The 26,257-nt window shown below is 41.3% G+C and overlaps 2 protein-coding genes across 15 annotated transcripts; one reads left to right on the top strand and one right to left on the bottom strand.

Moving 5' to 3' along the window:
* Positions 1–6: 6 nt before the first annotated feature.
* Positions 7–26,086, bottom strand: LOC106743481 (E3 ubiquitin-protein ligase UBR3). Of its 6 annotated transcripts, XM_014617353.1 has the most exons (31): positions 25,696–26,086; positions 25,521–25,611; positions 24,204–24,590; positions 23,320–23,533; positions 23,130–23,258; positions 22,462–22,727; positions 22,133–22,377; positions 21,680–21,797; positions 21,394–21,573; positions 20,853–21,079; positions 20,465–20,620; positions 8,760–8,941; positions 8,485–8,624; positions 8,279–8,421; positions 7,909–8,075; positions 7,490–7,733; positions 7,250–7,406; positions 6,693–6,986; positions 6,171–6,314; positions 5,891–6,063; positions 4,784–5,222; positions 4,025–4,170; positions 3,764–3,922; positions 3,328–3,645; positions 2,937–3,165; positions 2,605–2,814; positions 2,215–2,525; positions 1,390–1,749; positions 1,144–1,275; positions 909–1,048; positions 7–513 (listed from the first exon to the last, which is right to left on the bottom strand). In XM_014617353.1, the coding sequence occupies exons 3-31, from the start codon at positions 24,442–24,444 to the stop codon at positions 396–398; spliced, it is 5,982 nt and encodes a 1,993-aa protein (XP_014472839.1). In that variant the 5' UTR covers positions 24,445–24,590; positions 25,521–25,611; positions 25,696–26,086; the 3' UTR covers positions 7–395. The 6 variants fall into 6 exon arrangements, with proteins under 6 accessions (XP_014472839.1, XP_014472840.1, XP_014472838.1 ...); XM_014617354.1 differs by lacking the exon at positions 25,521–25,611 and having other exon boundaries at positions 25,895–26,086; XM_014617352.1 differs by having other exon boundaries at positions 25,521–25,703.
* LOC106743483 lies at positions 10,086–20,046 on the top strand. 9 transcript variants are annotated; one of them, XM_014617367.1, is made up of 9 exons: positions 13,962–14,182; positions 15,633–16,316; positions 16,999–17,140; positions 17,209–17,349; positions 17,447–17,664; positions 17,990–18,210; positions 18,380–18,618; positions 18,710–18,839; positions 18,915–20,046. In XM_014617367.1, the coding sequence occupies exons 2-9, from the start codon at positions 15,816–15,818 to the stop codon at positions 19,249–19,251; spliced, it is 1,929 nt and encodes a 642-aa protein (XP_014472853.1). In that variant the 5' UTR covers positions 13,962–14,182; positions 15,633–15,815; the 3' UTR covers positions 19,252–20,046. The 9 variants fall into 9 exon arrangements, with proteins under 9 accessions (XP_014472844.1, XP_014472853.1, XP_014472851.1 ...); XM_014617365.1 differs by having other exon boundaries at positions 15,621–16,316; XM_014617363.1 differs by having other exon boundaries at positions 14,426–16,316.
* Positions 26,087–26,257: the final 171 nt, after the last annotated feature.

Raw genomic sequence — 26,257 nt, 5'->3', positions numbered from 1 at the left:
CATCATCATTACCATCATTATCATTATCATCATCATCATCAGATCATCATCTTCTTCTTCATCCTACTCCTCCTCCTCCGCTTAGGAGAGCGCCGGACAAGTGTTCTTAATACTTTCATTCGTCGTTAACAATGCCTACTTGTGAGATTGCGCATCGTATAATAAATATATAATATCTGAAGGGCATTATAAGGAGGCGGGAGATAGAGTGGCGCGGTCGTCTCTCTTCGATAGATCTAAAAGCGCTGTGTTACTGCGGGCGAGGCATTCCTTTTGCTTATGTGAAGGATAAGAGTCGGGAATTTTCGAACGGGCGGGCGGGCGAGCGAGCGAGAATCGAGTCTTCGCGTAGAAAATTGTTATGAGCGACCTGCAAGCGATGACGTCGTGAGGGGTCACAGAGCGTCACGATGCCATACCCATGTCTTCTTCGTGTGGTCGAATCGATGCGCCAACCATTGTTGCTCCAACAGCTGGTATCTGTCTTGACTGAGATACAGCGGCTTACCACGTCTGCAATGCGCGTGAGGGAGAATTATTTATAATGATACATACACCAAACAATTAATCTGTATTTGGGGAGAAATATTTTATAAATAGGGCATATTTTCAATATTTAATATTCTACTTCACATCTAAGACTATAATACCAAGGAGGAATTCAACTTTTGATTCCTGTAAGATTCTTATACTTTTAGATTAGATTAGCACGCGTATAAAAAGTGTTGTCAACTTTAGTTGCAAATATTTCCGCTCTCGGATGGTCAATTTTTTTCTAATTGCACAAGTAATATTAAATTTATGGAATGGATCTCTTGGTGTGCCATTGAAAATAACGACACTGAGTCTTAAAACCTCCTTGATACATCTATGTATTAATATTCTAAAAAAAAGCTTGTAAAACTCACTTCAGATCTCTGTCTTCCTCTTCGAAATCATCGAGGTATAAAGATCCCCACAAACATGCCCGTCTACCTCGTATCACGATGATATAGGTTGAGGTCACTACAAGGTATATGCCAGTTCCACCCCCACAATCGATCGAGTGCTGAAAGAGTATAAAAAAAAAAAAAAATCCACGTAAAAGTTCCTCTCACGAAAATAATTCCTTTATTCTCGCAAGTTATGACAAAACCTGCTTACCTGGATGGCCTCGTACACGTTCATCTGTTTGCAGCAGTTCTGCTTGAGGCAGACTATAGTGCCGCACAATAAACAGATACTGATCTCCTGGGGGATCGAATGGCACTTACCACAATGTCGCTCGTGATAATACTAGAAGAACAAAACAGAAGTTAATGCGTACGAAATAGAAACGACATGTGTCGGAAAGAAATTGTTCGAAATACATTTCAAAGCTGTTTTAATTACTGAAAATCTCTTCCTTACAGTGAAGATTTTCTCATATTCCCTCGGTAGATTGAGCAGTTTAGGCATCTTCCACGACACATGCTGTTCCGCGACCAGGTTCCTCACTGCCGGGTCTAGCTTCCCAAATTTTCTGAGGTACGCCAGCAGCTGATCGCACCATAATTGCGGCACCGAGACGCTCGCCTCATTGTCCTGCCAATTGAGTGCTACCGTGGAGTTGAAGCTGTCCCAGTCCATGCCCTCCGTTACCAACTCCAGGTAGTACACCAACCGTACGAACTCGCTCTGCGGTGTCCTGATGAGCGGCAGCGGCTGTTCGTACAAGTGATAACGCAACAGCGAGGCCACTCGCAGGAATGGCAGGCACAATGATTGGATCTGAAATCGTTAAATAAGGAGCAAGTTTCGGATATAAATCCTGTAAGTATGTCGAAACGGTTATAAATAGTGGCGCAATTTTTGTTCTTACATTTTTCTGTTCAAAATCGAAAAAAAAAGAAACAGAAATTAATAGTTGAATCAATACAGCGTGTTAATGACGCGTGTGAAGGAACAATCATATTTTTCGTGCGACCACTTCAGATCGCACAGTAAGTGTGTATTAATGCCATAGTACGTTTAATTGAACAATTTATATAATCTTTATTATGTTTTCTTTATTTTTCACTTCTAACAAAAAAATGTTGGAAAAAATGGTGCCATTTATAAAAACAGTAAGCGTTTTGAACCACGTTTCCGGATATTTTCCGAAACATGCTCCTTAAGTATGTAACATCCTGTGTATGTTTAGAAAAATGAACAAAATACAGATATGTTATTCTAACAATTTCGCATGTTGTTTACCTGTTGCTCCACGCAATGCGTCTTCACTCTCGCGTAGGAGACGGTGGACGACGTGGATGGTTTGCAAGCGTCGTCGGAGGAGATTTCGCTGTCATCGGAATAAAGCTCACTATCTTCGTCGGTATAAAGATCGCTATCTTCAAAACACTCGATAATCTTGGCCAATATCGCCTCAGAAGACGTAGCTGAGCCGCAACGGCTCCTCTTCACGATCGTGTTTCGTTCGGCTTGCGTGAACTTACAGCTTATCTGCAGTATTACTTGATAGTACAGCAAGTTGTAAATGACTTTTACCACGGCGGAGAAATACGCTGCGAACGAGAAGTGCGTTAATGTTAATAAATAAATATATGCAGAGATAATATATCTTTGTGAAAAGGAGATACATACTTTGATCTAGATGCAGCGGCAGCAGCAGTATGAATTGTATGAGAAGAGCGGTAGGATCCCTCATAAGGATTGGAACCTCCTTCTCGTGCGGTGTCAAAGCAAGCGAAGGCACCGGTTCCGGCGGCATGCCCGACAACTGCTGCCACGTATGATGCACCGGCCATGTCGTCAGCACTCGGGCGTGCATCGCTAGGACGTGAAGAAGCGCGACTGCGAGAGAAACAACGATCAAAATGGTGACCTTCGTGATAAGGCACAGAGAAATGACACAAGGAATATATTCCTTTAGGCTCTGAAATTGCGTAACGGAAAATAGGAGAATCGAATTTTACCTATGCAGTCACGTTTAGGCGTCAGAGGTATCGTGGAGGGCGGTGGAGCGCACAACGAACCGCCACGTTGTACGAGTTCGATTTCGAAGTTGGTTCGTGCTATGGAAGTTACGAAGAGGAACAAGCTTTGGTGACTAGGAGTACAGTTCTTTTGCTTATACTTTAAATATGTGCAACTCGTCATATCCTCCATGGCTTTCCCCATTGCGACAGCCAAATTCGAAGAGATCTGTGAATAAAACACGTAGTAGTGAAAAAAAATCTCTTGGAAATCTTTGCAAAATCATAACGGTAAAAATGATATCTCGTAACGAGAACGTTGTTTCTTAAGACAGATTATAAAGAAATATGTAGGAAGAACGAGCCAACGAAAAAGGCATGAAAAACGTACACTGCATACCGGGTTCCGTGGTATCTCCTTCAGGAAATTGTTCAGCTCCGCAAGTATAGTGATCGTGGAGGCATGACGAGACCGCACTACCGCTGCACATTCGCCCAGCTGCGGTGAAAGTGGCAGTACCGAGTTGGCCAGTTGCCGGCACAATGGGCAAAAGTACTCGCCCCGATCTACCGCCAAACTCTGCTGTCTCTGTTGGCTACGTAGGGATTGCAGATAGGACTTGAGACAGTCCAGGTGCAAGTGGTGGCCGCACGTTTGCACGTGGACACCGCCCTCGTAACCGAGATTCACCGACACCAGCCACGAATACTGCAAGATAAGAGCACATGACGTCAGCGAGAAAGCGAAGTAAATTGTCCTGTACGGCAGAATATAAAAGGTAGTTCGCTTGCCAACGTCAAGCGAACCACCTGAAACGTTGACGTACATATTCACTTACTGTGTCGAAGTGACGACTCATTTCGCCCATTCGACGGTCGAAGTAAGCGCCGCGGGACTCTCCTTTTGGTATAGGTGGATCCTCGTCGGACGTGGGAAGGACTAGCCTGTCTGACTCTTGTCGCTGGTGGCCGATAATGCTAGTTGCCTGTTTCAAGAAAGCACGGACATTTATGACGCGAAAATACGACGCACGATTTTGTTCAAAGCGCCGACGGAGTAATCTATCTCGAGAATTAATGGAAATTACCTGAACTAATACAACAAGTCCCATCGGCTTGTCCTCACTGCTGGGAGTGGTTTGATTACATATCACACAGTCGTACTCCTTTTTACTCGTTAATTTCGTCGTGTTCTCCTCCTGTTCCCAATCCATCGCCGATGCGCCCGCTTCATCTGTTAAAATAAGCAAACGGCCGTCAATCTTCTAATGCTCGTTTCTACCGATGTAATAGATTAAACGCGCCTTTGTCTGAAGAGAGAGAGAGAAAGAGAGAGAGAGAGAGAGAGAGAGAGTTCAGGTTTACGCAAGGAATGATCAACAATACTATACTCAGTTAATATACTCAGGGTGTTGCTCGAGAAAGCTATATGCGAACTAGCTATATGTAGCTGTGTATAGAACGCGAAAAGTTCGTATAAACATAATTCTATCATCACAGTTTCAATCTAACCGACGATTAACTCGCATTCAGCTAATTCGTCGATTGGATTTAACCCATGATGGTGGAACTGGCTGTTAAACGCTCAGATAAGGTAAAGAAGATAGGAAAAAATTTTGGTGTTATCATAACAAGCACTGCTTTTAATGTTATTTGACAATGTACCGCTCGATTTTTAGGAGCACGTATATGGTAGTGGACACCATTTCAGTCGAAGACAATTTTTTCGACCACCACGAACAATCTTGTTTGCATCGATGTATCCTACATATAGCCAGCCTACCTTTCTTGAAATATCGCTCATACATTTATGAATATTGATTGACAATTGTAAAATAATCATTTACCGGACTTCATCGCTTTTTCCATGAACTGCTTCTGCTTGTTGGCGAATTCTGCCATGAGCTTTTGTTGCCTTTCCTTCGCTCTCCGTCGTCGTTCCTCCCGCTCTCGATGTTCCCTCTCGCGCTGCTCGTCCCCTTCACATTCCTGCATGCGTGGCCACAGTCTGTCTCTGGTCTCAAGGATCGATTGTTTGCACATGGGATCCAGACACGATATTTTCCCAAGCAGTTGCGATATGAAGAACGGCCCGTCGCCGATTCTCGACTCGCTGCTCGTCGACGACGCAGCAGCGGAACTGCTGCCCGCCTCGTTGCCGTCCGACGTTGCGCTCAGTTCGGGATTGTAGCTATCCGGTACACCTGATAGCTGAGAGTGTAGTTTCAACAGCAGGGAGATTATGCTCTCCCCTACCTTCACAGTCTGCGGTTGTACCGGCCCAATCTGGAAGACATATGAGTTTAATGTGCAAAACTTCTGGAATATTAATTATAAACACTATAATATATTTAGAAAATATATTATTATTAATTAAAATCATAATTAAAAGATGCATTAAAAAAAAATATCATGATAGATCATACAAGATGGATCTCTGGGTTAGATTTTTGTATGTCTAGCTATGAGATTTCATTATAGAACTTGAGGGACAGTTAAGATTTGGTGGAAGAAAGAGGAGAAGGGAACTAATACGTTAGAAGAAATAATTAAGACACCGTCGTTAACAGAATACAGGCATAGGAGTCTTAGATAGAAAATAAATAAAGCGAGGATTAGATATAAAAAGCTGTGGTGGATAGAATAGAGAGAAGCATTGTTTGTGTAACATTTCGGTATTAGATTTAGCTAGTCAAATGGTTAGAGAGTGTGGATGAATGAATATGGTGGTTAAGGTAAAAATTGTAAGCTTATTTTTGGCATATAAAATGAAGTAAATATATATGTATATATAATGCACACAGAGATATATAAGTATTCAGAATTGTAGTAAGATTGAATGTGAGAGTAAACATAAATTATGAAATGTATAAAGATGAGAAATGCGAAGTATACATTTTAAAATGGTGAACATAGTGGTGCGAAATAAAGCGCGGATATATACGTCGTGTTACCTGCGGTTCTCTCCTCTTGAAATGTTTGTGAGAACTCGACGTGGATGGAACGATCTCTATGGTTCTGTAACTGGGACGAGGCGAGTACGCCGACTGCGCGACTATCTCATTTCCGGCCATAACCGCCGGGCGTTGAGGAGCGGGTGGTAGCGCAGGCTGGCCGCCGACTGGATCTAATGGATTGTCGGAAAAAATTCCAAATTGTCAAAAAGTCGAAATAATTATACATTGTATTGGCAATGAGGATCGATAAATAAGCGAGAACTATTAAGAACTGTACTGTTTGGTGAGGGAGGCGATTCGATGGCAAGAACCATGGAGTTCTCCCCGGACGGTGGCAGAGCTCTTTGCAAAGGTAGCAACTCGTCTTCGCCAGGCGGAATAGCGACGATTGCGTCTTCAGGTACAATAGCCACGCCATATTCTATCGTAACGAAAAATATTATCGCGACGTTGATAATATGTGTAGTAAACATCCGGCATTCGAAATTCTTATGTAATTCTAAATAAAAATCTGAAATTAATTCTGAATAACTGAAATAATCCAAAACAGAAGATTCTTTGTGTTAAACAAACTGTATGATTCCATTAAAAGAAAAGTTCAAATGACCATAAAGAATCAATTTCTCGGTCTTACTAATATCGCCATCATATTATATAATTTTTATTTACTGAATGACACCTAGTTTTTAAGGTATTCCGCTTAAAATTGGACACACTATATGAGAGCTATTGATGACTATTTAATATAAGGATCAATGTTACTTATACATTTGTGAGAACTTGAAAAATGTTTTCTAACCATTAGTTGACGGTAGCGCCGGCAGGGACGTCGCGGTCGACGGTAGAGCTGGCAGGGAGGCGGCGCTCGCGGTTGACGGCAAAGCCGGCAAAGATGTAGCGGACGTTGCGGGTAAGGCTGGCAAAGACGTAGCGCTTACGCTGGACAAGCCGTTGTCGTCTCTCATAGAACCCACGGACGGAAGTCCCAGCAGCTCCAATGAACCTTCCTCCGCGCCATCCTCCACAGTGTCGTTCAGCATCAGAGATGTCGCTACCTCGCTCATCTCCCCCTGAATCTCCCACTCGAATTCACCTGGTAATCGTTTAATATGAGTTAATAGTTTCTCCCTCCACTATGTACACAGAGACGTCTTGGACACAACTAGTCTCCGTAGCGGAGCCGAAAAAAAAATCGCATCACTGGAAATTGTGTCCACACAAGATTTTAATTAGGAAAATGTAACACTCATCAACGGCGGCATCGACTTGTCAAGATCGTTCCTGGCAAACTAAATTACACGTCGTTTATATATGGTGAGTCTCTCACACGATAATGGTAAGTTTTTTAGTACTCACTGTCCGAACTGTTCGGCTCTGACTCTTGGACTAGATTCACACGGGGTATTATCATCCTTAGATTCTCGGACAAGCTATCGCTCTCGTACCAACCAGCCAGGTCCATGTCCTTTATTACGCGAGAACTGCCGCCGGTATACTGACATAAGGGATTCACCTAAGGCATCATTATATCGTTATGTGAATTGTTCGCACGACATTTATTTCCGTAGAATGTAAACGATTCAACGTTTCACTCACAGATTTATCCGGCGCCTCTGCGGTGATCACCGCCATCTCCAGCAGATAAACTGCTAATGCCATAACGTGTTCCGATATGTTGTGCCCGTTCACAGCCTTGTAGAGTATTATCAGGGCCATAGCGTGAAAGACTCGAGTACGTAAGACTATCCGAGGATCGTCATAATCCGGCGATACTGGAGCGGGATGTCTGAATGGCGGCCACGGAGTTGCACCGCTCTTTAGTTTACCCGATTGTTTCACGCTGAAATACGCAGAAAATTTATATCAGATATAAAATTCAATAAAACTTCACATGCAAAGCCTTTGCCAGTTTTATATATTCATGGACGAAAACACGAGATAATTATATTAAGAACAGAAATGAGAATATATTTTTTCCTTTTCGCGAGAGATTTGACGATAAAATCGAAACGTACTATTCTGTGAAACGATCCATCGATATCTGGAAATCTCTCCTATGTACCGCTCGTAGCAAAACGTGCAAAGGATCGAATAATTCATCCCACACATGAGGTTTCGGCCCGTACATCCCTTGCTGCATATTGCCGCTCGCCTCAAGATTCGGAGCCCTGTACTGTGCCACCTATCAAATATGTTAAGAAGCACGTAAGAATAATAATCTCTATTTAAACTAGATAAATAACTTAGTACGCATGACAATTCATATTATTACGCTATCGTTATTAGTATATTACTAAAATTCGATATGCAAAACTGATTTTAGTATACAAAAATTAAAACGAAATGAAGGATTTTTGCATGAATAAAATCTATTGATGAACATACATCAGCTAAGACAGATTCGAAGTCTCTGTTCTGAGTAGTTCCACAACGTTCTGGCATCAACTCCATTAACTGGCTGTGAGTCTTGTCGCCCATACACAACAAAGTTACCATCTCCAGGCAAGACATTTCGGCATCCGATAAACCTGGAGCGAGAAGAGTACAAATCTCACTGATTCACAAGGAGGGATATAATAGTAGAAACTCACCAAGATTCGTTCTCACGTTGATCAGCGTAGCTAAAAACGTCAGACAGCTTTCCAACATGGGGGTGTCATGTTCACCTTCCAGATACTCGTTCTGTGGCGCATGATACAGGCAGAGACTCATCCATTCTCTCACATGGAATCTGTAAAATTGATTTTAACGTATTAGATCGCCGCGTTAACGAAATATTCGATTTCGACGATTATTCAAAGCTGAACGTTTGGTAAACAAAAGGAATCAAATTATCTTGGGATTGAAATTCCACAGGACTACTTACTTTTCGATGATGGTTTTCAGAAAGACGTCCGCCAGTAATTTCGTGGCGCAAATTTGCAGCAGATACAGATCCGCGTCCACCATGGAATTGCAAAAGTTGCACTGGATATAAGTCATAGCCTGGCCTTTTATTTGCAATCCGTTACGAACCCATAATCCGTTCAGAATCTCGTAAAAAGCCACCTGAGAACAAAAATTACAAAATTCTATTATTTTATTATAATAAAATAACATGATAATCGGAAACAAGAAGACTCCGGAGCATAAGAATAGACAGAAAGTCTTATCCATGGCAAGATTTCTAACTGTATGAACTGTATTGTCGTAAAATTTTCTATAATTTACATTATTTTCTATTATTAATATATATTATATTATTTTATAATTAATTATACCAGTAAAACAAAAAAAAAACACGAAAGATATATAAAACTTCGAATTTATGAGTCTACAGGATAGACTACATAAAATATAAGAAGTTACTTTACTGTAAAAATTTTTCGATATATATATATATATAATATATATTAAGAGGTTACATTAATTGACCGTTTTTTTACTTGGAATATTTATTATTTTCATAATAAAATTTATGAAACCAAGATTAGTTTAGGACACTCTGTATGTATATATATATACTTCTTTATGTAATTTTATGTAAACTTATGTAATGTATGTAAACTTTTTAGTCGTAGATTAAATAAAACGCTAAATAAAAAAAAAGATCTATCGTAAGAAAATATCGGCTGTTTTGTGCTCAGGATTCCATACAGTAAAGAACAACAACAGTAGCGCTCAAAGAGACAAAAAGAATTCTACTGGCATTATTTTTGATTTTTTTCAGTTTATATTACAAGCAGCCCGAGGCAATAACACAGATAGCTAAATGACGCAAAAGGACTGCATGTTGATGACAATAATGACACCTATGCCGTCAATATTCCGTTTTCTGATGTCATTCGGAGATATTTGAGGATATTAATAAGTTATTTGTATAAAAAAAGTTAATAATATGTCAATGCGTTTCAAAACTAACAAGTTTCAGTTAAAAGTTAATTAATTTAAAATTAAGTGGGTTAAGTTAAAAGTTCCTTGAAACTTTTGAACTTTTGGCCAGTTACAGCTCAACTCTTTCTGCATGTTTTCCCTCCCACTACCGAGGGCGCCCCTCGCACTTCACCAGAACTTCGCCCGGTCTCGAAGGCAATCCACCAGCGTCGATTCCATTCACATCCGCGATACAGCGTTTCCCCTTCCAGGCCGTGGGTCCATCAGTTACTCGCCGGCGGTAACTGGCCGTTCCATTCGAAGCGACGAGCGGACAAAGGAGAACCGTTAGTCTCGGCTTGGCGCGTTCGCGACGCGTCGGCTGCGCGATCCTCAATATTTTGGGCCTGAAGTTCGCATCGTTCGCTCGTTCCAGATGGCCAAGCTACGCGCACACGTGATCCTGCTGGTCGTCCTCACGTGTTGGGCGCAATCCGGGCGCACCTTCGACGTCAACCTGTTCGATGCCATCGACCTGATCAGGCTGGGTCGCGAGACTGTGATGGAATTGATGGAGTCGTGGGACATGATCCGCTCGCGTGCTCCAGCCGCCGCAGTCGAGGGCGGGCAGGATTACATGTTCGTTAAGAGAATGGAGAAGGAGCTGCGTCAGCGCATCGATCGTGTATCGAAGAAGATCGACGACTATCAGGAGCGCATGGAGAGCAAGATCAATAGGGTGCTTTCGCAGCTGCTGCTGCAGCTACCGATGCAGCGCAGGCTCGACGACAGTCTGAGATCGCTGGAGCACTACATCGGACAGGTGCGCGGCTTGTACGATACGTTTGAGTCGTACGCCAACCGCTCGAATAACTTCGAGACCTACACGATCGTGCGGTTTGCCAAGTCATGCGTGTCACCCCAACTGGGCGAACTCCCGGATGTTCTGAAATCCATTCACAATCTCATGGTGCCATCCGAATACCAGGTGTACAACAGCAGCGTCCTCGTGCTCTTGGCGAATCAGATGCAGGTACGTCGTGTGGCGATGCGGTTTCCAAGCTGCGACTTCGCTTGAAAGATGACAGGCGGCTTGGTAGAAAGTGAACAAAACGACGAGTTCTCTCGAAAAGAGTAAACATGGCCTGAAAAGCAGGTTTCTTCCCTCGGGGGGAGGAGGAAGAAGCTTCGAATCATTTGCACGTTGTCTTGCAGGAAGTCTAATAGGATTTTTTATATTAATAACTTATTGCAAAGAGATCGTCGTTGTGGTACCAGTGAGATTAACTGAAATCTGCTTTCTATTGGTACTGGTGCTGTCAATTTCGGGTACACTGGAAAAAAGAGTTTGGTAACAAATACAACAAACATTTAGTGAAATGGTTCCAATTAAATGGTTTTTTTACAGTAACCAAGTTATTGTACGGTATATATAACTCAAATTGTTTTGTTGTAACTATTTCGCTCAATGTTTGTTGCATTTGTTACCAAACTTTTTTTTTTTCAACGTACCCGAATTTTTCAGTAATTGAGTATATGGCTAATTTCAAATGTCATTCAAATGTCATTGTTATCTGTATCGTTAGAAAAATCAATCATTTGTAACGTCTGAAATTAGCCGTATATTCAGTTACTGAAAGACTCAGATAGTCGAAGTTGACTAATTGGCACTCGATTGATATTTTACCGACTTTCGTGGATATTTGATATCGTTATATATTTTGCCTGTTAAACACACACATATGGCGGAAACGGATTTAAGTATCGCTGACGCACATATGAGTCACATGTTCGTGCCAGATTAACAGACATCCTTTGTGTCACATCTAAACCTTTGCTTCGCTCCTGCATATTTTGCAGACAGATATTCCTTCAGCAGTAAGAAACGCGTGCTCGGTAATATATAAATAAATTCCGCACGCCGTTCTCTTATCGTGGGTTATAATATCGCGAGCGAATCGTTGTTCCAGCTTGCGAAATACTCAATCCTTGGCGTATTTATGCACACACAGAGTGACACACACTCACTCTCTCTCTCTTTCTGTGTTGCTATTTTCTAATTATCTCTGTATTCACATTTATCTCTTCTTATTTCATAATGACGCTTGGTATACTTATATGATACTCCTTGCACAACATTTATCAATTATTTTACTCTGTTTTGCTTGTATAGTTCGTTTCGGTTTTCATTACTTGGTTATATCATTTTGTTTCACGTTACGTGAAATTCACGTTACATTTATTAGCAGTTATCTCGATGCGTGATATACTTTTGTTTGCGGTTTATTTTATGATTTATCTTCTGTGTGACTCAACTTCGGTAATGACGTACGATAATTAGGCATGAATCTGCGAGCGTGAGATCAAGAATCGCTCGTAAAGAATGTTCTACGAATGAAGTGAATACAAACAAAAAGAGTTGCTTTTTTTCATTAACGAAGAAAATGAATAACGCGACCGAAATTTAATATATATATATATTATTTATAAATATATCTTTCTACGGTTATAATGATGATAACATCTCTAATTGCTTAAAAACTCACTGGCCGCGCTCAGTAGAACGTTTATTTTACAACTGTTAGAAGTTTTCTGTGCCGAGAGATTGTATTATTCCTCTAAAAGAATAATCCGATCTCACCTTGGAGAACTTCCAACAGTTATAAACAGTCCAAAATAAATAAACGTTCTGCTGCACATGTCAATGATTAATTTTCCGATATAATAGAGAAATAACAAAATATAATAGACGAGTAACAGTAAAGAGTGTAATGAAAAAACGGAGATGTCTCGTTATGAAGCCTGATTTTTCAGACGACAGAACGGGCGCGAGAACGCGATTTATTCGCTGAATTGACAAGCAAGCCGGGGATCCAGTGTTACGAGTACGGTCTGATAACATCGTAACAGGAACCCCATTGTGTCTATTAAGCACGAACAGGCATTAGGTACTGGAGAAATGGTATCACACTTGGGATCAAGTGACACCGGTCGGTCCGGTCGGATTTTACTCGCGATCTCTCATCCTTGATGGTGAAAAAGAAAGAAAGAAAAAACAGAACGTGCCGTGCGACGGAAATCCGCAATTTTTTCGATACGGATTGCGGATACTACGATTGCGGATATTCCAGTGGTCACGTTGAATAACACGAATTTGCAAATGCGCGGAAGTCGCTCGATTAATTGAAGCTGTCGCTGATCGACGTAAGAACATACGGAGCGGCCGAAAATCGTCGGGTGTCCTCGTGTTTCTTAATCAGTATTTTCTGTGAGTAAGAGCACCGAGGCGACGACAATAATTAGAGACTCTCAGGACGAGCATCGGTAAGGTAAACAAGTAGAGAGATCGTACACCGCTCTTTGAGTTTCTCAACTCGACACTCGTTTACGAAGACACGTGGTGCTGAGAAGCAAGTAATATTTCAGTAAACGTTGTTTTCTTTTTGCTAAAAAAAAAAACCACGGACTTGAAATTGTTCAAAGAATTCGTCGTTAGGAAGGAGGTGGTTTACTGCTTCTACGAAACTTTTAACCGGCGATTCTATGGAGCGCGGATTCGACGATCAGAATACGCACAAAGGAATTTATCCTTACTTTAGCGCATTTTTCAAAAGATCAGCGAAATTTCGCCGTGCTTTTTTTCCTCAAGCATATATCATCCATTAATGTCGTATCCATCAGTGGCGTATCAAGGGGGTTATTCATAAATTTAATATTTATCAAACATAATTACGTTCTCATACATTTATTTAGATTAGATAAGTTAGATAATATTTCAATGTGTACGCAAGTTGTATCGAATTTTTATCGAACTCACTTCACCTTAAAACCTCCTTTAAGATGAAATAATTTTTTTGATCTAGGTCCTAAATTAGTATCAAAATTCTGACGTTACTTTTAAATGCAATGTATATAAATTTGTGATTTCCTCATCGTGATTTCGTCCGCACGTAATAATAATTTGTCGATTTGTCATATCTGAAATTATATTTCGCTCTCTCTCTCTCTCTCTCTCAGCGTCTTTCTTTTTTCTGCATTTCGACCCGATGTCGCAGCTGTAACATCGTTGTCAACTCGCTTCAATTCTACACGAGGCTCTCATATCGAGATCGGTGCGCTCCCGTTGCATCTTCGAGCGAATGCACCGGATGGGACAAGAGGTGGGCGCGAGACATGCGCGCAAAGATACGTAACGACCTACGGGACCTTGGGGATCGGAGGGGAATCGTACATGTCGCCGACGTTGGCGGAACGTGAGCGCGAAACACTTCAGTCGTGCGCGATCCGTTGAACGAGCACCACGTGGTTCGGTGTTGTTGGCGGTCACTCCGAAACAACGAGCGGGGTTTGTTATCCCGCAGTTCTCACGACGTGCTGGCGAACGTGTCGTTTGTTGACAACCGAGTGATTTCAAGTTGAGCAAAAGTGCCTCCAAAAGTACGTAACGTTTCATCTCGGTGAATGTCGCGTGTGTGAGCTTTGGTCGGGGACCTGCTCGTTACGATCTCTTTACATAATTCGAGGTGTTAACGCGTCCGGTCAATTCTTCGAGCCAGGTCAATACATAAGATACTTAATGCGATTAAACACGGCGAATAAATAACACCGCCGCCGGTGGCATCTGGAAACCGTGTCGGGGTACTTTTCGATTTTTTTTTTAATTTATTTTGCTTTCCTTAGAAAATCATTCGAAGGGAAGGAGACATTTCTACACATCCTCTGATCTGCCTTTCAAGGGTTTGTTTCGCGCACCTTTCTTCTCCTTCGCGCCTGCTCTCATGTACGCATCATTTATTTTTCGCTACATTCGCCGTGCATTCATCGACAACGACAGGCGAGTTCCGTTTCTTTTGTTGGCATTGCGAAACACCATGGTCGTTGTTTGCGCTGCATCGAAAAGTGCGCGAAGCTGCATCGAAGGATTACGAAGCTACGCTTGAAACGAGGTGATTGACCGTCCTACTAAATTTGGGAGAATGCGGGTCTTCGTAACTTGTCTTGCTTCCGGTTCGGCCACACTTTCGTGCTCTCTTCGAATTTATCTGTGGAGTTTTCTACTTTGTTTTGAGATTCAATCGTGTCGAAGTGCAAGCAGGGTCAAAGGTGTTTCGTTCTTTTTATCGGCGTATTTAAAAGCCCGTTACGTTAGCGTAATTCCCCTCCTCAACCTCCTAAAAGAAAACGTTTACGAAGTAACGACGAGCGAATTTACACTGACGAGTTATCACCTGAGATCCTTTGTTTACCGTCTCATTTTGTAACGTGACGTTCGAGAGAGAGAGAGAGAGAGAGAACTCGGAACAACACAATAGTGACGTAACACCATCTCTTTCAGGATCCGAGAAACTTGAAAGATATTTTAAAGAGTACAATTCTCAATCCGGTTGTTTTGATTTATCGAGACTGATTCAATTTTCCCAGCGCGAAACTGACTTGCAAATTTTCGCATATCAGATTATATTCGACTTATTCTCTCAGTTTTTCCTGATATTCGCATTAAATTAATGCGCAATACTCTTTGTTCGCAACGGCGGATCTCGCGGTTTATCTCAATCAGGAGAGAGCGGAAGGTGCGAAGACTTCCCTATTTGCAAAAATATTCCGTTGGGATTAGAAAGAGGAAGCGGTTACTTAACTGCGCTGTTGAATACATCTAAGAAAAACAGTGTCACCCAGTAGTTTCTAGATTATGTAGTAACGCGTCATTATAAGAAGGAGGGGTCACGAGCATTTTCCCCGCGATTACGAGCTCGCTGGTGCAGAAGAAAGGTCGGATTTATCGTGCGAATAATCGACCTCGGAGATAACGCGATTCAGAATTTGCGATCCGAAATTTACGCGCACGCGGACGAGTCCAGCCAAGTCTTTCGTTCAGGATTGCTTTCAGGACCCATCATAAGCGATCACGTTTTCCGGAGCTGCGCGTTCCAACGCGACACGATCTCGCTCCATGGTGCGTATGTTCGCGGAGTAGTGTCACATCGAGAGGATAAACAAGAAAGGAGCCCGTTTGAGCCGGGCCGTGGGTGAGCGAGCGAGCGAGTGAGTCACCCTCGTCAAAGATCCGAGGATGAAATTCCTCGCCGCTTGGACGCTGACGGCGTTGGCCGTGGTGGCTTTCGCCGCGATCAAGAATGACGCGTCGACGGTCGACAGGCTGCGGCAGGAGCTGCTGCGCCTGGAGCAGCAGCTCGCGAGAAACCTGGCCGACTCCAAGTGGACGAACGTCGACGAGCAACAGAAGTATCTGTACATCATCAGAGCGTACAAGAAGTTCGGCAATCACGTGGACGAGCTCTATCCATTGAACCGGCCGAATTACCTGCAAGCCTTGGACTCCCTGTGGCTCTGGGCGCGCGCCCAGGCCGAGTCCAAGGGCGTAAACGGCCTCTACCAGGTGTTCCGGCAGATGCAGCGCGAGATCGTCGATCTGAGCATGCCGATGATCCCGAAACAGCTGGCGAACTTTGCGGAGACGATCCTGCGGGATCCGAACGCCTCGATACCGCGCTCGCTCGATCGTATCGCGAGTCTCATCGTCCACGAGAACCTTTTCATCGCGGCTTACAAGGTAGTTCAATCGGTCTTTTATCTCTCCGAAAGAGATTATGACCGGTGCAAATTTCCTCATATATCCTTTCTCAGAAGACTGGGCAATTCAAATACAGGAATTCCGAAGCTCCAAAAACTCACTTCCTGAGCGAATCGTCAGAAAGTAGATTAAAGGAGAGGGGAATTGGTCCACAAAAGAAGCAGCAGTTAACATTGAAATGCTAAGATGGAGAAATTTTTTTGCTAAAATATAGAAATATATAGAAATAATTCAGCCGAAGAATAATTGAAATATATTGAAGTACTTTTCAGTACAGGTGTGTCTCGGTCGATCTATTTTCCTCTGATTTTCAGATCGTCTCTCGAATATAGTTTCAGAAAAACTTTTCTTCGCAGATTTTTTCGGTTTCTTATCTTCTTCACAGGAAAAAAAGAAAAAGTAAATGTGATTTAACACGCGTGAATTTTCCTAAACGGATTTTTCTATCCTCGAGACAGAAATCGAAGAAACATTGAAAAAAAGCGGGTCTCCTTCTTGAAAACTGTAGTTACCTTTTACTTGGGAGTTTTTGAGAAAATAATCATCGTTAATATATTTTATATGCTTCGTTTGTAATTTAAACGAGTAAGAAAATATTTGAACGATCGTGTCACACCAGCGCGTGTCCGTTCTTAAAATTGACTTTTTCTCACATTTGCAGCAAATGTCGAACCAGATGTGCACCGATGTGCAATCGCCGCAGCAGATATTGTACAATTTGTACAACACGGTGGCGTTAACGGAGATCAAGGGCTACACAATGATGCAGTTTTCTTACATGATACTACGTTTATACAACGAAGGTATTCCGGCCGATTGCTCTTAGACACCATCTCTCACCGTGGTATATCTAACTTCGAGTTTAACGCAGGCAAAAATTTCAACGAGGAGATCGAGACGCTGAAGCAGCAATACGAGATTAGGACGTCCGAGACATTGAGAGCCGTTAAGACGGCGATGGCCTTTGCCCCGAGAAGTGTCTGGAAGTGCGATCCTTCCGTGCACAAATTAGGTGAGGCTATCCTCGAAGATAGACGTCATCACTTAACACGAAGTAGTCGTTCACTTCGAAAATATAAGCGGCCGGAACGTATTATCGATTTGTTTAGACGAAACCTACACCGAGCTGAAGCAGTTGTTCCAAGGGTACATCGTAAACGAGGTGGACTTGAACGGCGACGGCACGTGTAAGGAGAACTGCGCCTACTACGGATATACCAAGGTGTACGGTTGCTATCAGAATCAATTTTGCTCGCAACAACGCCGGTGCAACGGCAAGATATTGAATTGCGAGTACATCGATTCCGACATGTGGATCTGCCTGTCGGTAAGTGTCTTTTGACTTCGGGAGATGCCTCGCAACGCTAATTCGCAAAGAAACAGAGAGAAGATATATTAAGTGCATGGGAAGAAAAAAACAATTTCCGCAATAGGAACCGGACGAAAACTAGGCGAGAAGAAATTACGCAACACTCGTGTGTGAACATTCAGCTGTGGTTAAAACAACTCGGTTGAGACGACTGGGTAGAAAACTTCCTACGGGAATTTCTTTCTACACAACCGAATGCTTGTCTGATCCCTAGAAACGGAATTGTTTTTCTCCGTGCCGATCGCGTGTATGTGATGCCAATTCTGACTTTCTATTCTTTCAGAACAGGAACAGCAGTAGAAGATATGAGTACATCCAGTACGAGAACGGCATGATGTACGGTAACAAAAACACTTGTTCTAGAGGCACGACAAAAGTCGATAGCTGGTGGCGGTGGCTATTCTGGCATTGCAGCTATTGCTTTTGCTATTGTGATGATCAAAACACCAGCTCCCACCGATACTTCAGTCTCAGAACTGTAAAGTCCGATATATCGAATAATAAGTAAGTATACAGCAGTCATATATCGTCAAACTCAAATAACAATTCGAATGACAAAATACTGAAACAATATTATTAAAATGTTAATGGAAAAATTGCCAGAATTTATGTCTCGTGTCAGAGTTTAATTGAGATGAGATTCGTTTCAGATAACCGTCCCTTTTGTTTACAGAGTCATAACTGGGGCGAGGCTGAAGAAGGTAGACCAGATTATTCACATACAAATCCAGGAAGGCCAATTACTTCCACGTGGAGGGCTCAATATGTCCAGCATCAAGTGGATACCAATCGACAAGTTCTCGACCATGAACTCTAACGTCCAAAACGGCGTGGACTATCACAAACTCGTGTGGGAGAAACGAGCCTTGGATCTCGATGACTTACTGCCACCGGAGGGTCATCTCTTGACTGGTATAACTCGAATTCAAAAAAGAGATAGAAGCTGAAGCAAGCGATACGTGTAAATTGTGATAAAACTATATCCTCCCTCTGTATTATTCAGGCATTCGGTTCCGCATGATCGGTAGCCGTTTGAATTTGGAAATCATGGCGACGCCATTCAACTTTTCGACCGGATTGTTAGACGAGCCCGAGAAGAAGAGTTTCTGGCACAGTAACGACATGACCGACAGGTGGGAGGGCCGATGTTGTTATAAATCCAACATTTCCCTCTATCAATAACTCTTAATTACTCTTCCACTTTGCAGAACTGAGCTGAAACTAAGCGAGCCGGATGTGCCGATTCGCGATTCCGAAAATCTGCCGGACTCCGGGACGAACCAATACCTGAATTTCGCACCCAGCGACCGACGTAAGGACGCTGCGCAGAGCACCGTACCGTTCCTAGACGTGCAACCGATCACGCCGAGTCCGCCGATACTGATTGCGGGCGCCGGTATCTTTCACAAGGGACGCAAGGGCTCAGGCGGTTTCGTCGCCTTGCGACTCATCACCTACGACTTCACGCCGCACTTGCAGGTCGACCTGCCGCCAGCACCGCCTCTCCTCGAAACCCCGAACGAAATCAGAGCCCAGAGAAAATAGCACATTATCAATTACTCCTCCCCTTCTCGCAAGGTGGGATCTTCTAAATCACTTAGATTATGAAAGAACCTGTGATCTACCGAGGACCTCAATGTCGAGGTGGATACGTACATTTATGTTCTATATATGTTAAATATGTAATTGCGTGTAAGTAGATGAATAGGACAAGCAACCGTAAGTTTCGCTCTAACGCGCGTATTAAACTCGCCGTCGTTCACCGGTGTATCGTGTGCCAAATCGATAGTGTAATGACACCCCGTGAGTTTGAAAAATCCCTTCTCGAGAATAACAGAACTCAATGGGATTGTAGAAGAGTTGTGATTCAGTACGACTGATTTAGAGCGAGGCGTTTGAGTTGCGAGTCTTAGGTTTTTGTAAATCTAATTTACCAAATATCGAGTCTTTTCTCCATAAGACCAGCAGTTCTATTTTATATATACATTTCATTTTTAAGTTTGCAAATTTATAAATGACGTATATATAAACGTAAAATATAATTCATTGACAGAATCACTCGATTTCGAGAGACAAATAAGAGTAATTATATACGGCAAAAAATTATTACTACCACTTGGATAGCTAGGTTTCGTTACCGTTAAGATATTTTGCTTTATGTAAATTCAAGATTAGTTGAAGTTGGAACATTGTACGGTGTTCATTTTTTTTTTTAGTATTGTGAACGTGAAACAATTTCGTCAATTGTGTACTGTAGAGCGTGTGTAACTTTATAGTCAATATTATAATATTTTTATATTGTACGTAATATATGGATTTTTCTTTCTAACTTCCGCCATATATAACTATACAAATATATATAAATTTCATAAAATAAATTGTCTCGATATATATGATAAAATTCATATCTGCGTACACACTTCCCAATGTAATCATTCATCGTTGAGGCATTTATAGTTAATCGAGAAGAGAATGTCCCTTATACAATTCACATTAACTCCTCGCGGATTAAAAATATATATTTTAATTGCTTCTTATCCAAAACAGTCCATACCGAGTCATGAAAAAATTACTCGTATAAATGTTCATAATTTAAAAACAAAAAAAAAATTTTTCAACCCGATCTGTCAAATTCACATCGACATAATTGAATAACTTGTTTACAAAAGGCTTGAATATCCTTTAGACGATGTTTATCGCGTATCATCGGGCCGCAAAGGGTTAATTATTATTGGGACGGAAGGAAAAGCGCACTCACCTGCACTCGCAATGGATGCATCATAAGGAGATGCAGCACGTCCTTGGGCGGTAACAGATCATGAAGAGATGCTCCTTGTTGCCTGATCGCTTGACACATGAATACCGCAAAGTACCGATGAAGTGGCAGATGAAACGATACTTGCAGACTATCGCTCTGGAAGAAAAGGGACATATAAATAATATTATTCCGAGAAATGAATCGACGAGATCCCTCCTTTCCGATATAGTCGTCAAATAATACTAATCAATTTTTATGTTTTCTACTCCATTATAAAGTATTTTCACTTAATCGTACTTTGCTTCTCTAATTATTTATTTTTACAGATTTCTAATAATTTTATAGATATATTAAATTTATGTTAGATTTTAACGAGAGTTACACTCACCACGTTTGGCTGTGTGTAGTTGACGGCGTCTAGCCAATCTTGCAAAGCTGTCAGGCAGAACGAGAGCACTCTTCGACTAAGGGTAGAGCTCTCGGGACCACGAAGATGCGAAACCAAGGCCCACATCGGATACGCACTGGCTTCCAGTTCGGCGCTGAATGCTGCATAGTACGTGTTAGGTTCGAACTCGACATGTTGGCTTAACTCCCGTTGATTCACGTTCATACCTGTGATACGACGATTGAAATATAACGATTAATGTAACGGTCAACCTATCATCGTATTCTCGTGTGCACCAAAAACATAAAATATAAGGTGTGTGTGTGTGTGTGTGTATATATATATATATATATAGGATAAAAAATTGTATATAGATTATAAAATATATAAAATATTTTTTCTAATCTGTCGCATAATTTAGAAAAAAATGACGTTCAATAAGAAAATAGCGAAATAGTCAATTTGTCTATTTGAATGTGCTGACACATTGCTATTCTTTCTAATTTCGTGAATTACTTTATCGGATACGGGTCGCAAATACCTTGAAACATTGATAGGAAATCGAACCACATTTCCAGAAGAGTATTATCACTCATAAATCTGACGGCGACCGGTTTATGTGAGAGCACATTGTTCAAATCAGAAACCAAGGGCCAATAACAATGCTCTTTCATCACTTGACGTCCACAATCCACGACGTAATGGAAGTTTTTGTCTTGATCTGAAGTGTAAAAATGGAGAATCTTGTAATTTAGCACGCGTAAACGCTTTCATTCTTGTTATTCGGCTACATTTCTTTTTACATCTCATCAGCAGGGCATACGTACCGTGCAAGGTGTTTTGAATGAGTATCTTGCTCATCATGTACTTTAAACTGATAACCATAACGTGTAACAGTTTCAACTGATCAACCATCCTTAAAGCTAGGCTTTCATTACTAAACAGCTGAAAAGTTAAAAATCAGAAATTAATACGTCATAGAAAGATATAAAAATCAAATTTTTTGGGACAAAAATTCAATTCCGAAACGGTCTCAATAAATAATCTCCCCTTGATACTTTTTATTACTCTTTCTCAACATTTAATTCCCAAAGACATTACCCAAAACAAGAGATTTTACTTACATTCACTATTTAAAATTGATTTTGATGTTCTTTAGAGAAACACATTTAATTTCATCTTAGAATCATTCTACATGTGTTCATGCGGTTTACAACCGTCGCTTCAAGTGGAGGCCATACGAAGAATTTCAGGTAAAACATAGCCGTTTAAACGATTACCTGTACGCTAACGTGCACTACTCTATTGCTCAGCGTATCGGGATCCGTAGAACGTTCGAGCATCATTGATATTCTACTGTAGTGTAAGACGAACGCGCGAGTTAAAGCCTCCTTGTAATCGGGATCCGGTAGCATGTTCAGCAACAGACAGACCAATTTCTGCGGGAACTCGTAGGCAACAGTCCAGAACATCAGTTCCTCCAAGAACGTGGTGTGTTCCAAGTGCTCTTGAAGTGACACACATTCTGCAACGCAGAAGTAATTATCAATGCCGGTGCGCTTGAGATCCTAATCTGTTTTCGAAAGTTTGTATCAACGGCAGCTTTTACCTTTGTATTCGTCAGGAGGTTCCGGATTCGGTAGCGACTTCACGGCATGCTGGTATATTCTATTGCTATCTTGGCAATAGCTATCGTACTCCGATTGCCCCGTTAAAACAGACGGATCCATGAGACCGCGATATTTCTGCGGATTCGTGAGGGCTGACGTCATAACATGCCTCATGAGTGCGCCCATGTTGTTCAAGTCCAGCAACATGCCCAAGTATGAGTCCGCCTCATGTATAGCACCTCTATAGTCCGGCACACCCATTTTACTGAAATATGCAGTTTAACTACTTATCTGTTATCGCTATTTATTAATTATGGTTTATCACCACATCGCGGCTTTATTGTAGCTTGAAATACAGTAATATAAGTCCCAGCTTCAAATGGATACAAGGTGACGTCATATCTGAATTTAATTCGTAAGTCATGAAAGAAATTCTCATCACAAGGAAACTGATCAATCGCAGTTCATAATTCCTCGACCGGGGAGAATAATCGACTTTGAGTTTTCTCAAGTAGGTATCGTGGATTATTTGATCATATATTAAGGCTAATGATAAAAGCAAGGTTGTAGACAGCTTAGCGCAGCTACGAGCAAGCGATACGACGAGCAAAGTACAGCGAAAAGAGGCCGACCGGCTGTAACTTACCTCTCGTAATACTTAACGTACCAATTCTCGCGTAAATGCTGTATAAGTCGAAGGATAATTCTAGGCATCATCGCTTCGGCCACGCACATGAGATCCGACGGTGCGGCTGATTTATTTACAGCAGCCTTTGGCCCGTGCTTATCACAAAATCTGCAAGATATGCATCAATTAGAGATCGGTTGGCAAACAAGCGCGCGTTGGTTCGCCTTACCCAGTCTCCTTCATCACAGATGTATCACCGCAATCGCATGCGCCTCCCGCTTGACTGAGGAACATGTTGAAATCATGGCGATAGTGATTGCCTTTCTTGAAGCATTCGGTACACAGTGACATGCATGGCGATATGCCGCATGTACGGCAGCGGTACGCGACGAAGTTCGGCGTCCAAACCAGACCGCACGTAGTGGCATTATCGTAAATGCGTACTGAAACAAGCGACGGATTTGTTAAATAATCGGTGTTTCTTCAAACTGTGTTCTTACATAACATACGGAGCATAAGCTGCAAATGTAAATCTTGTAACACCAGTCAGACCAATCTGTCTATTTTCATCAGCTATAGATACGATTCTATACTTGTTCTGGTGGCTATATGTTCGTCTGCAAAATTCACTGTTGCCAAAAACGCAAATTGCGTCATATTTATATCCAGATACCGTTTATAAACTCTGCGATATAGAGAGGCATCAAATGTCTGTTGCAACAAAGAATGTCGATAAGGAATCTTAATCATTCGTTGCCAGCTGTAGGTTATCGTTTATTATACAGAAATTTACTATATAACAATAACTCATTTAATACAATTTTGCTCCATCATCATCATCCGTAGAAACCCGTTACTCTATAAAAGAAACTTTATCAACAATGATGGTAATTCTTATCATTTGATAATTAAACGGCAGCTGCTCAACAAAGCGCCTTGTTCCAAAGGCATGCGCTGTCCCACCTTGATGAATCATCATAACCGGTCGTATCAATTGTAACAACAACCCGTCATTTGATGATATCTCGATTAAGATTCCCCGGACAAAGCTCTAATTTCATCTCTCTAACCACACATTCCATCAGACCATAAAATATCCTGTGTGTTATCCACCTGTGCTGGCGAATTCGTCGGGCGTGCTACCACCGGCCATCAACCACTTGCACCAGTCTATGGTCTCCCACTCGTCGATAGGTTTACTGGGGTTCAGCAGGATGTCCAGCAGCTCGTTGAGGAGCTGCGTGCCGCCGCCGTCCAGGCCTGGGTTGCTGCATTCGCCGTGGATGTAAGAGGCCGCGCCGCGCTTGCCCTTGTACATGAGTACCTCGGCCGAAGGGCTGGAGCTCGAGGCCATGCTGATGAGCGTGCCTTGCCTCTCTCTTCGAAGAGGACGACGTTGTCGCCCGTCGTCGTCGTCGTGGTGGTCGTCGTCGTCGTCGTTGCTGTACTTGCACCAGGGGGAACAATCTCACAGACTTAGCCGTGGGACAGTTCTGCCATCTAGGACAACACGAGGAACTATAGCGTGTTCACTTGTATGTGTAGTATGTGCCGTGTGTATGTGTGCTATAAGTGTGTACTTATTACTTTATTATATATTGAAACTTATTCTTTATAGTCAGTTGTACATATATACATATATATATATATAAATATACAATTAACTTGAAGCAAGAGATTCAGTAAAATTAAAACACATTATGCAGCATCTAAAAAAAAAAAAACATGTAACAATAATGACATTAAATAATATTTATTTCAATGCCAAAAAAAAAAATATATGTATATATTTAACATACATAATTAATAGGACTTTTTTCTTGAAAGTTACATCAAACACATTATTGTATATAATGTTTTAGTTTATTAGTCGTTGTGACAATAATCGCTAATAATTTTGAGTTAAACATTTTTTCAACCATGGAAAATTTCACCAATATATTTTACATGAGTTTGTAAAACTTTCAAACATTTCAATGTATATATAGTTGTTCCCAAATTTAACATATTTGATATTGTGCAGAAATTGACTTATATTGATAATGATACTTTAGTTTCTCTTCAATGTTTATTTCGATAATTACTTTCCCCATTATTTCTATACGTATTATAACGTTTCCTTTAGCATCATAGATAAAGAAAGAGTTCTATGTTATTTATGGGAATTTCACGATAGAAACGAATAATATCTTATAGAATTGATATATCTATGTAGTATTGAAATACGATATACAGAAGGGGATAATTCATAAGGTGTTGCGAATAATCATTTTGTCACGTAATAGATTTGTCATTTTCTTTTGCATCTTATTTGTATATATAAATTTAAAGAGACTATAATAATCATGAAATGTTAAACACAGGTCTCTCATAATTATAAATCCCTGCTGCTTATTTAAGTAACTACTCTATCATTTAATATGATCATACCTAATTCATGATGCATTATTATTTCCAGAACAAGATTCTGTAATTGTAGTTTGTCGTTTGTCACTTGTATTTCCACACACATATTCTGGAACTGTGCACAATTGTTGACTTTAAACACGAAGTAAATGTTTATAAAATTCTTGGATATGTTGCACAAGTATTGATGCAAACTCACTCGTTAATAAAGTTTGCTTTAAAATTGTATCACATGCCTTTGATGATAACGCGTTTGGTTCTAGACCAGTTTTGTATTCCATCACATTGCACTTTCTGCATAACATCATCAAAATATGTGCAGAAACATTTTTTACTTTGTAACTTAATTGGTACTATCTGCACATTTTTATACAAAACATACACTAACATGCACCAACCTGTACAGCTATCCTTGTTTAAGAGCTCAAACTATAGACAGTTTCAAAAATCTAAACACCCACAAGCTCTAAAATTCGAAACTTAAAAATGTCAGGCAATTTTCCGGATTCTAAACTTTTGATGAGGCTTCGGAGCGAGAAGACCGGCTTGTGTGAACCAGGTGAATGCTTTCGGCCAGCGACCCCACATCAGCAGCGGCAAGTTTCGTCTCGCCCCGTCGACCTGGACGTCTGAACTGTCACTGAGTCCTGTTACTTAAAAATAATTATTTGAAATTTTGAGTTGAGTTGAATTGAGTTGCCGCGAGATTAAATTGTCACGAATATATTTATCTGCAAAAATGAAAGAATGACCTTTTTCAC

The sequence above is a fragment of the Dinoponera quadriceps genome, unplaced genomic scaffold (genome assembly GCF_001313825.1).
Source record: "Dinoponera quadriceps isolate SergipeBrazil2010 unplaced genomic scaffold, ASM131382v1 scaffold1069, whole genome shotgun sequence".
NCBI classification, from domain to species: Eukaryota; Metazoa; Arthropoda; class Insecta; order Hymenoptera; family Formicidae; genus Dinoponera; species Dinoponera quadriceps.
Note: the sequence above shows the minus strand (reverse complement) of the source record. Positions and strands in the feature narration are given on the sequence as shown.

Bases quoted from the DNA above. Each gene is read 5' to 3' on its own strand.
- LOC106743481 (XM_014617353.1), bottom strand. From the start codon at position 24,444: ATGGCCTCGAGCTCCAGCCCTTCGGCCGAGGTACTCATGTACAAGGGC. The intron at 22,378-22,461 runs GTAAAAGCTGCC...TCTGCGTTGCAG, and splicing joins ACCTCCTGACGAATACAAAG to AATGTGTGTCACTTCAAGAG. The intron at 8,076-8,278 runs GTATGTTCATCA...CATATTTGATAG, and splicing joins TCGAATCTGTCTTAGCTGAT to GTGGCACAGTACAGGGCTCC.
- LOC106743483 (XM_014617358.1), top strand. From the start codon at position 10,182: ATGGCCAAGCTACGCGCACACGTGATCCTGCTGGTCGTCCTCACGTGT. The intron at 17,141-17,208 runs GTATTCCGGCCG...AGTTTAACGCAG, and splicing joins ACTACGTTTATACAACGAAG to GCAAAAATTTCAACGAGGAG. The intron at 18,619-18,709 runs GTATAACTCGAA...TGTATTATTCAG, and splicing joins GGAGGGTCATCTCTTGACTG to GCATTCGGTTCCGCATGATC.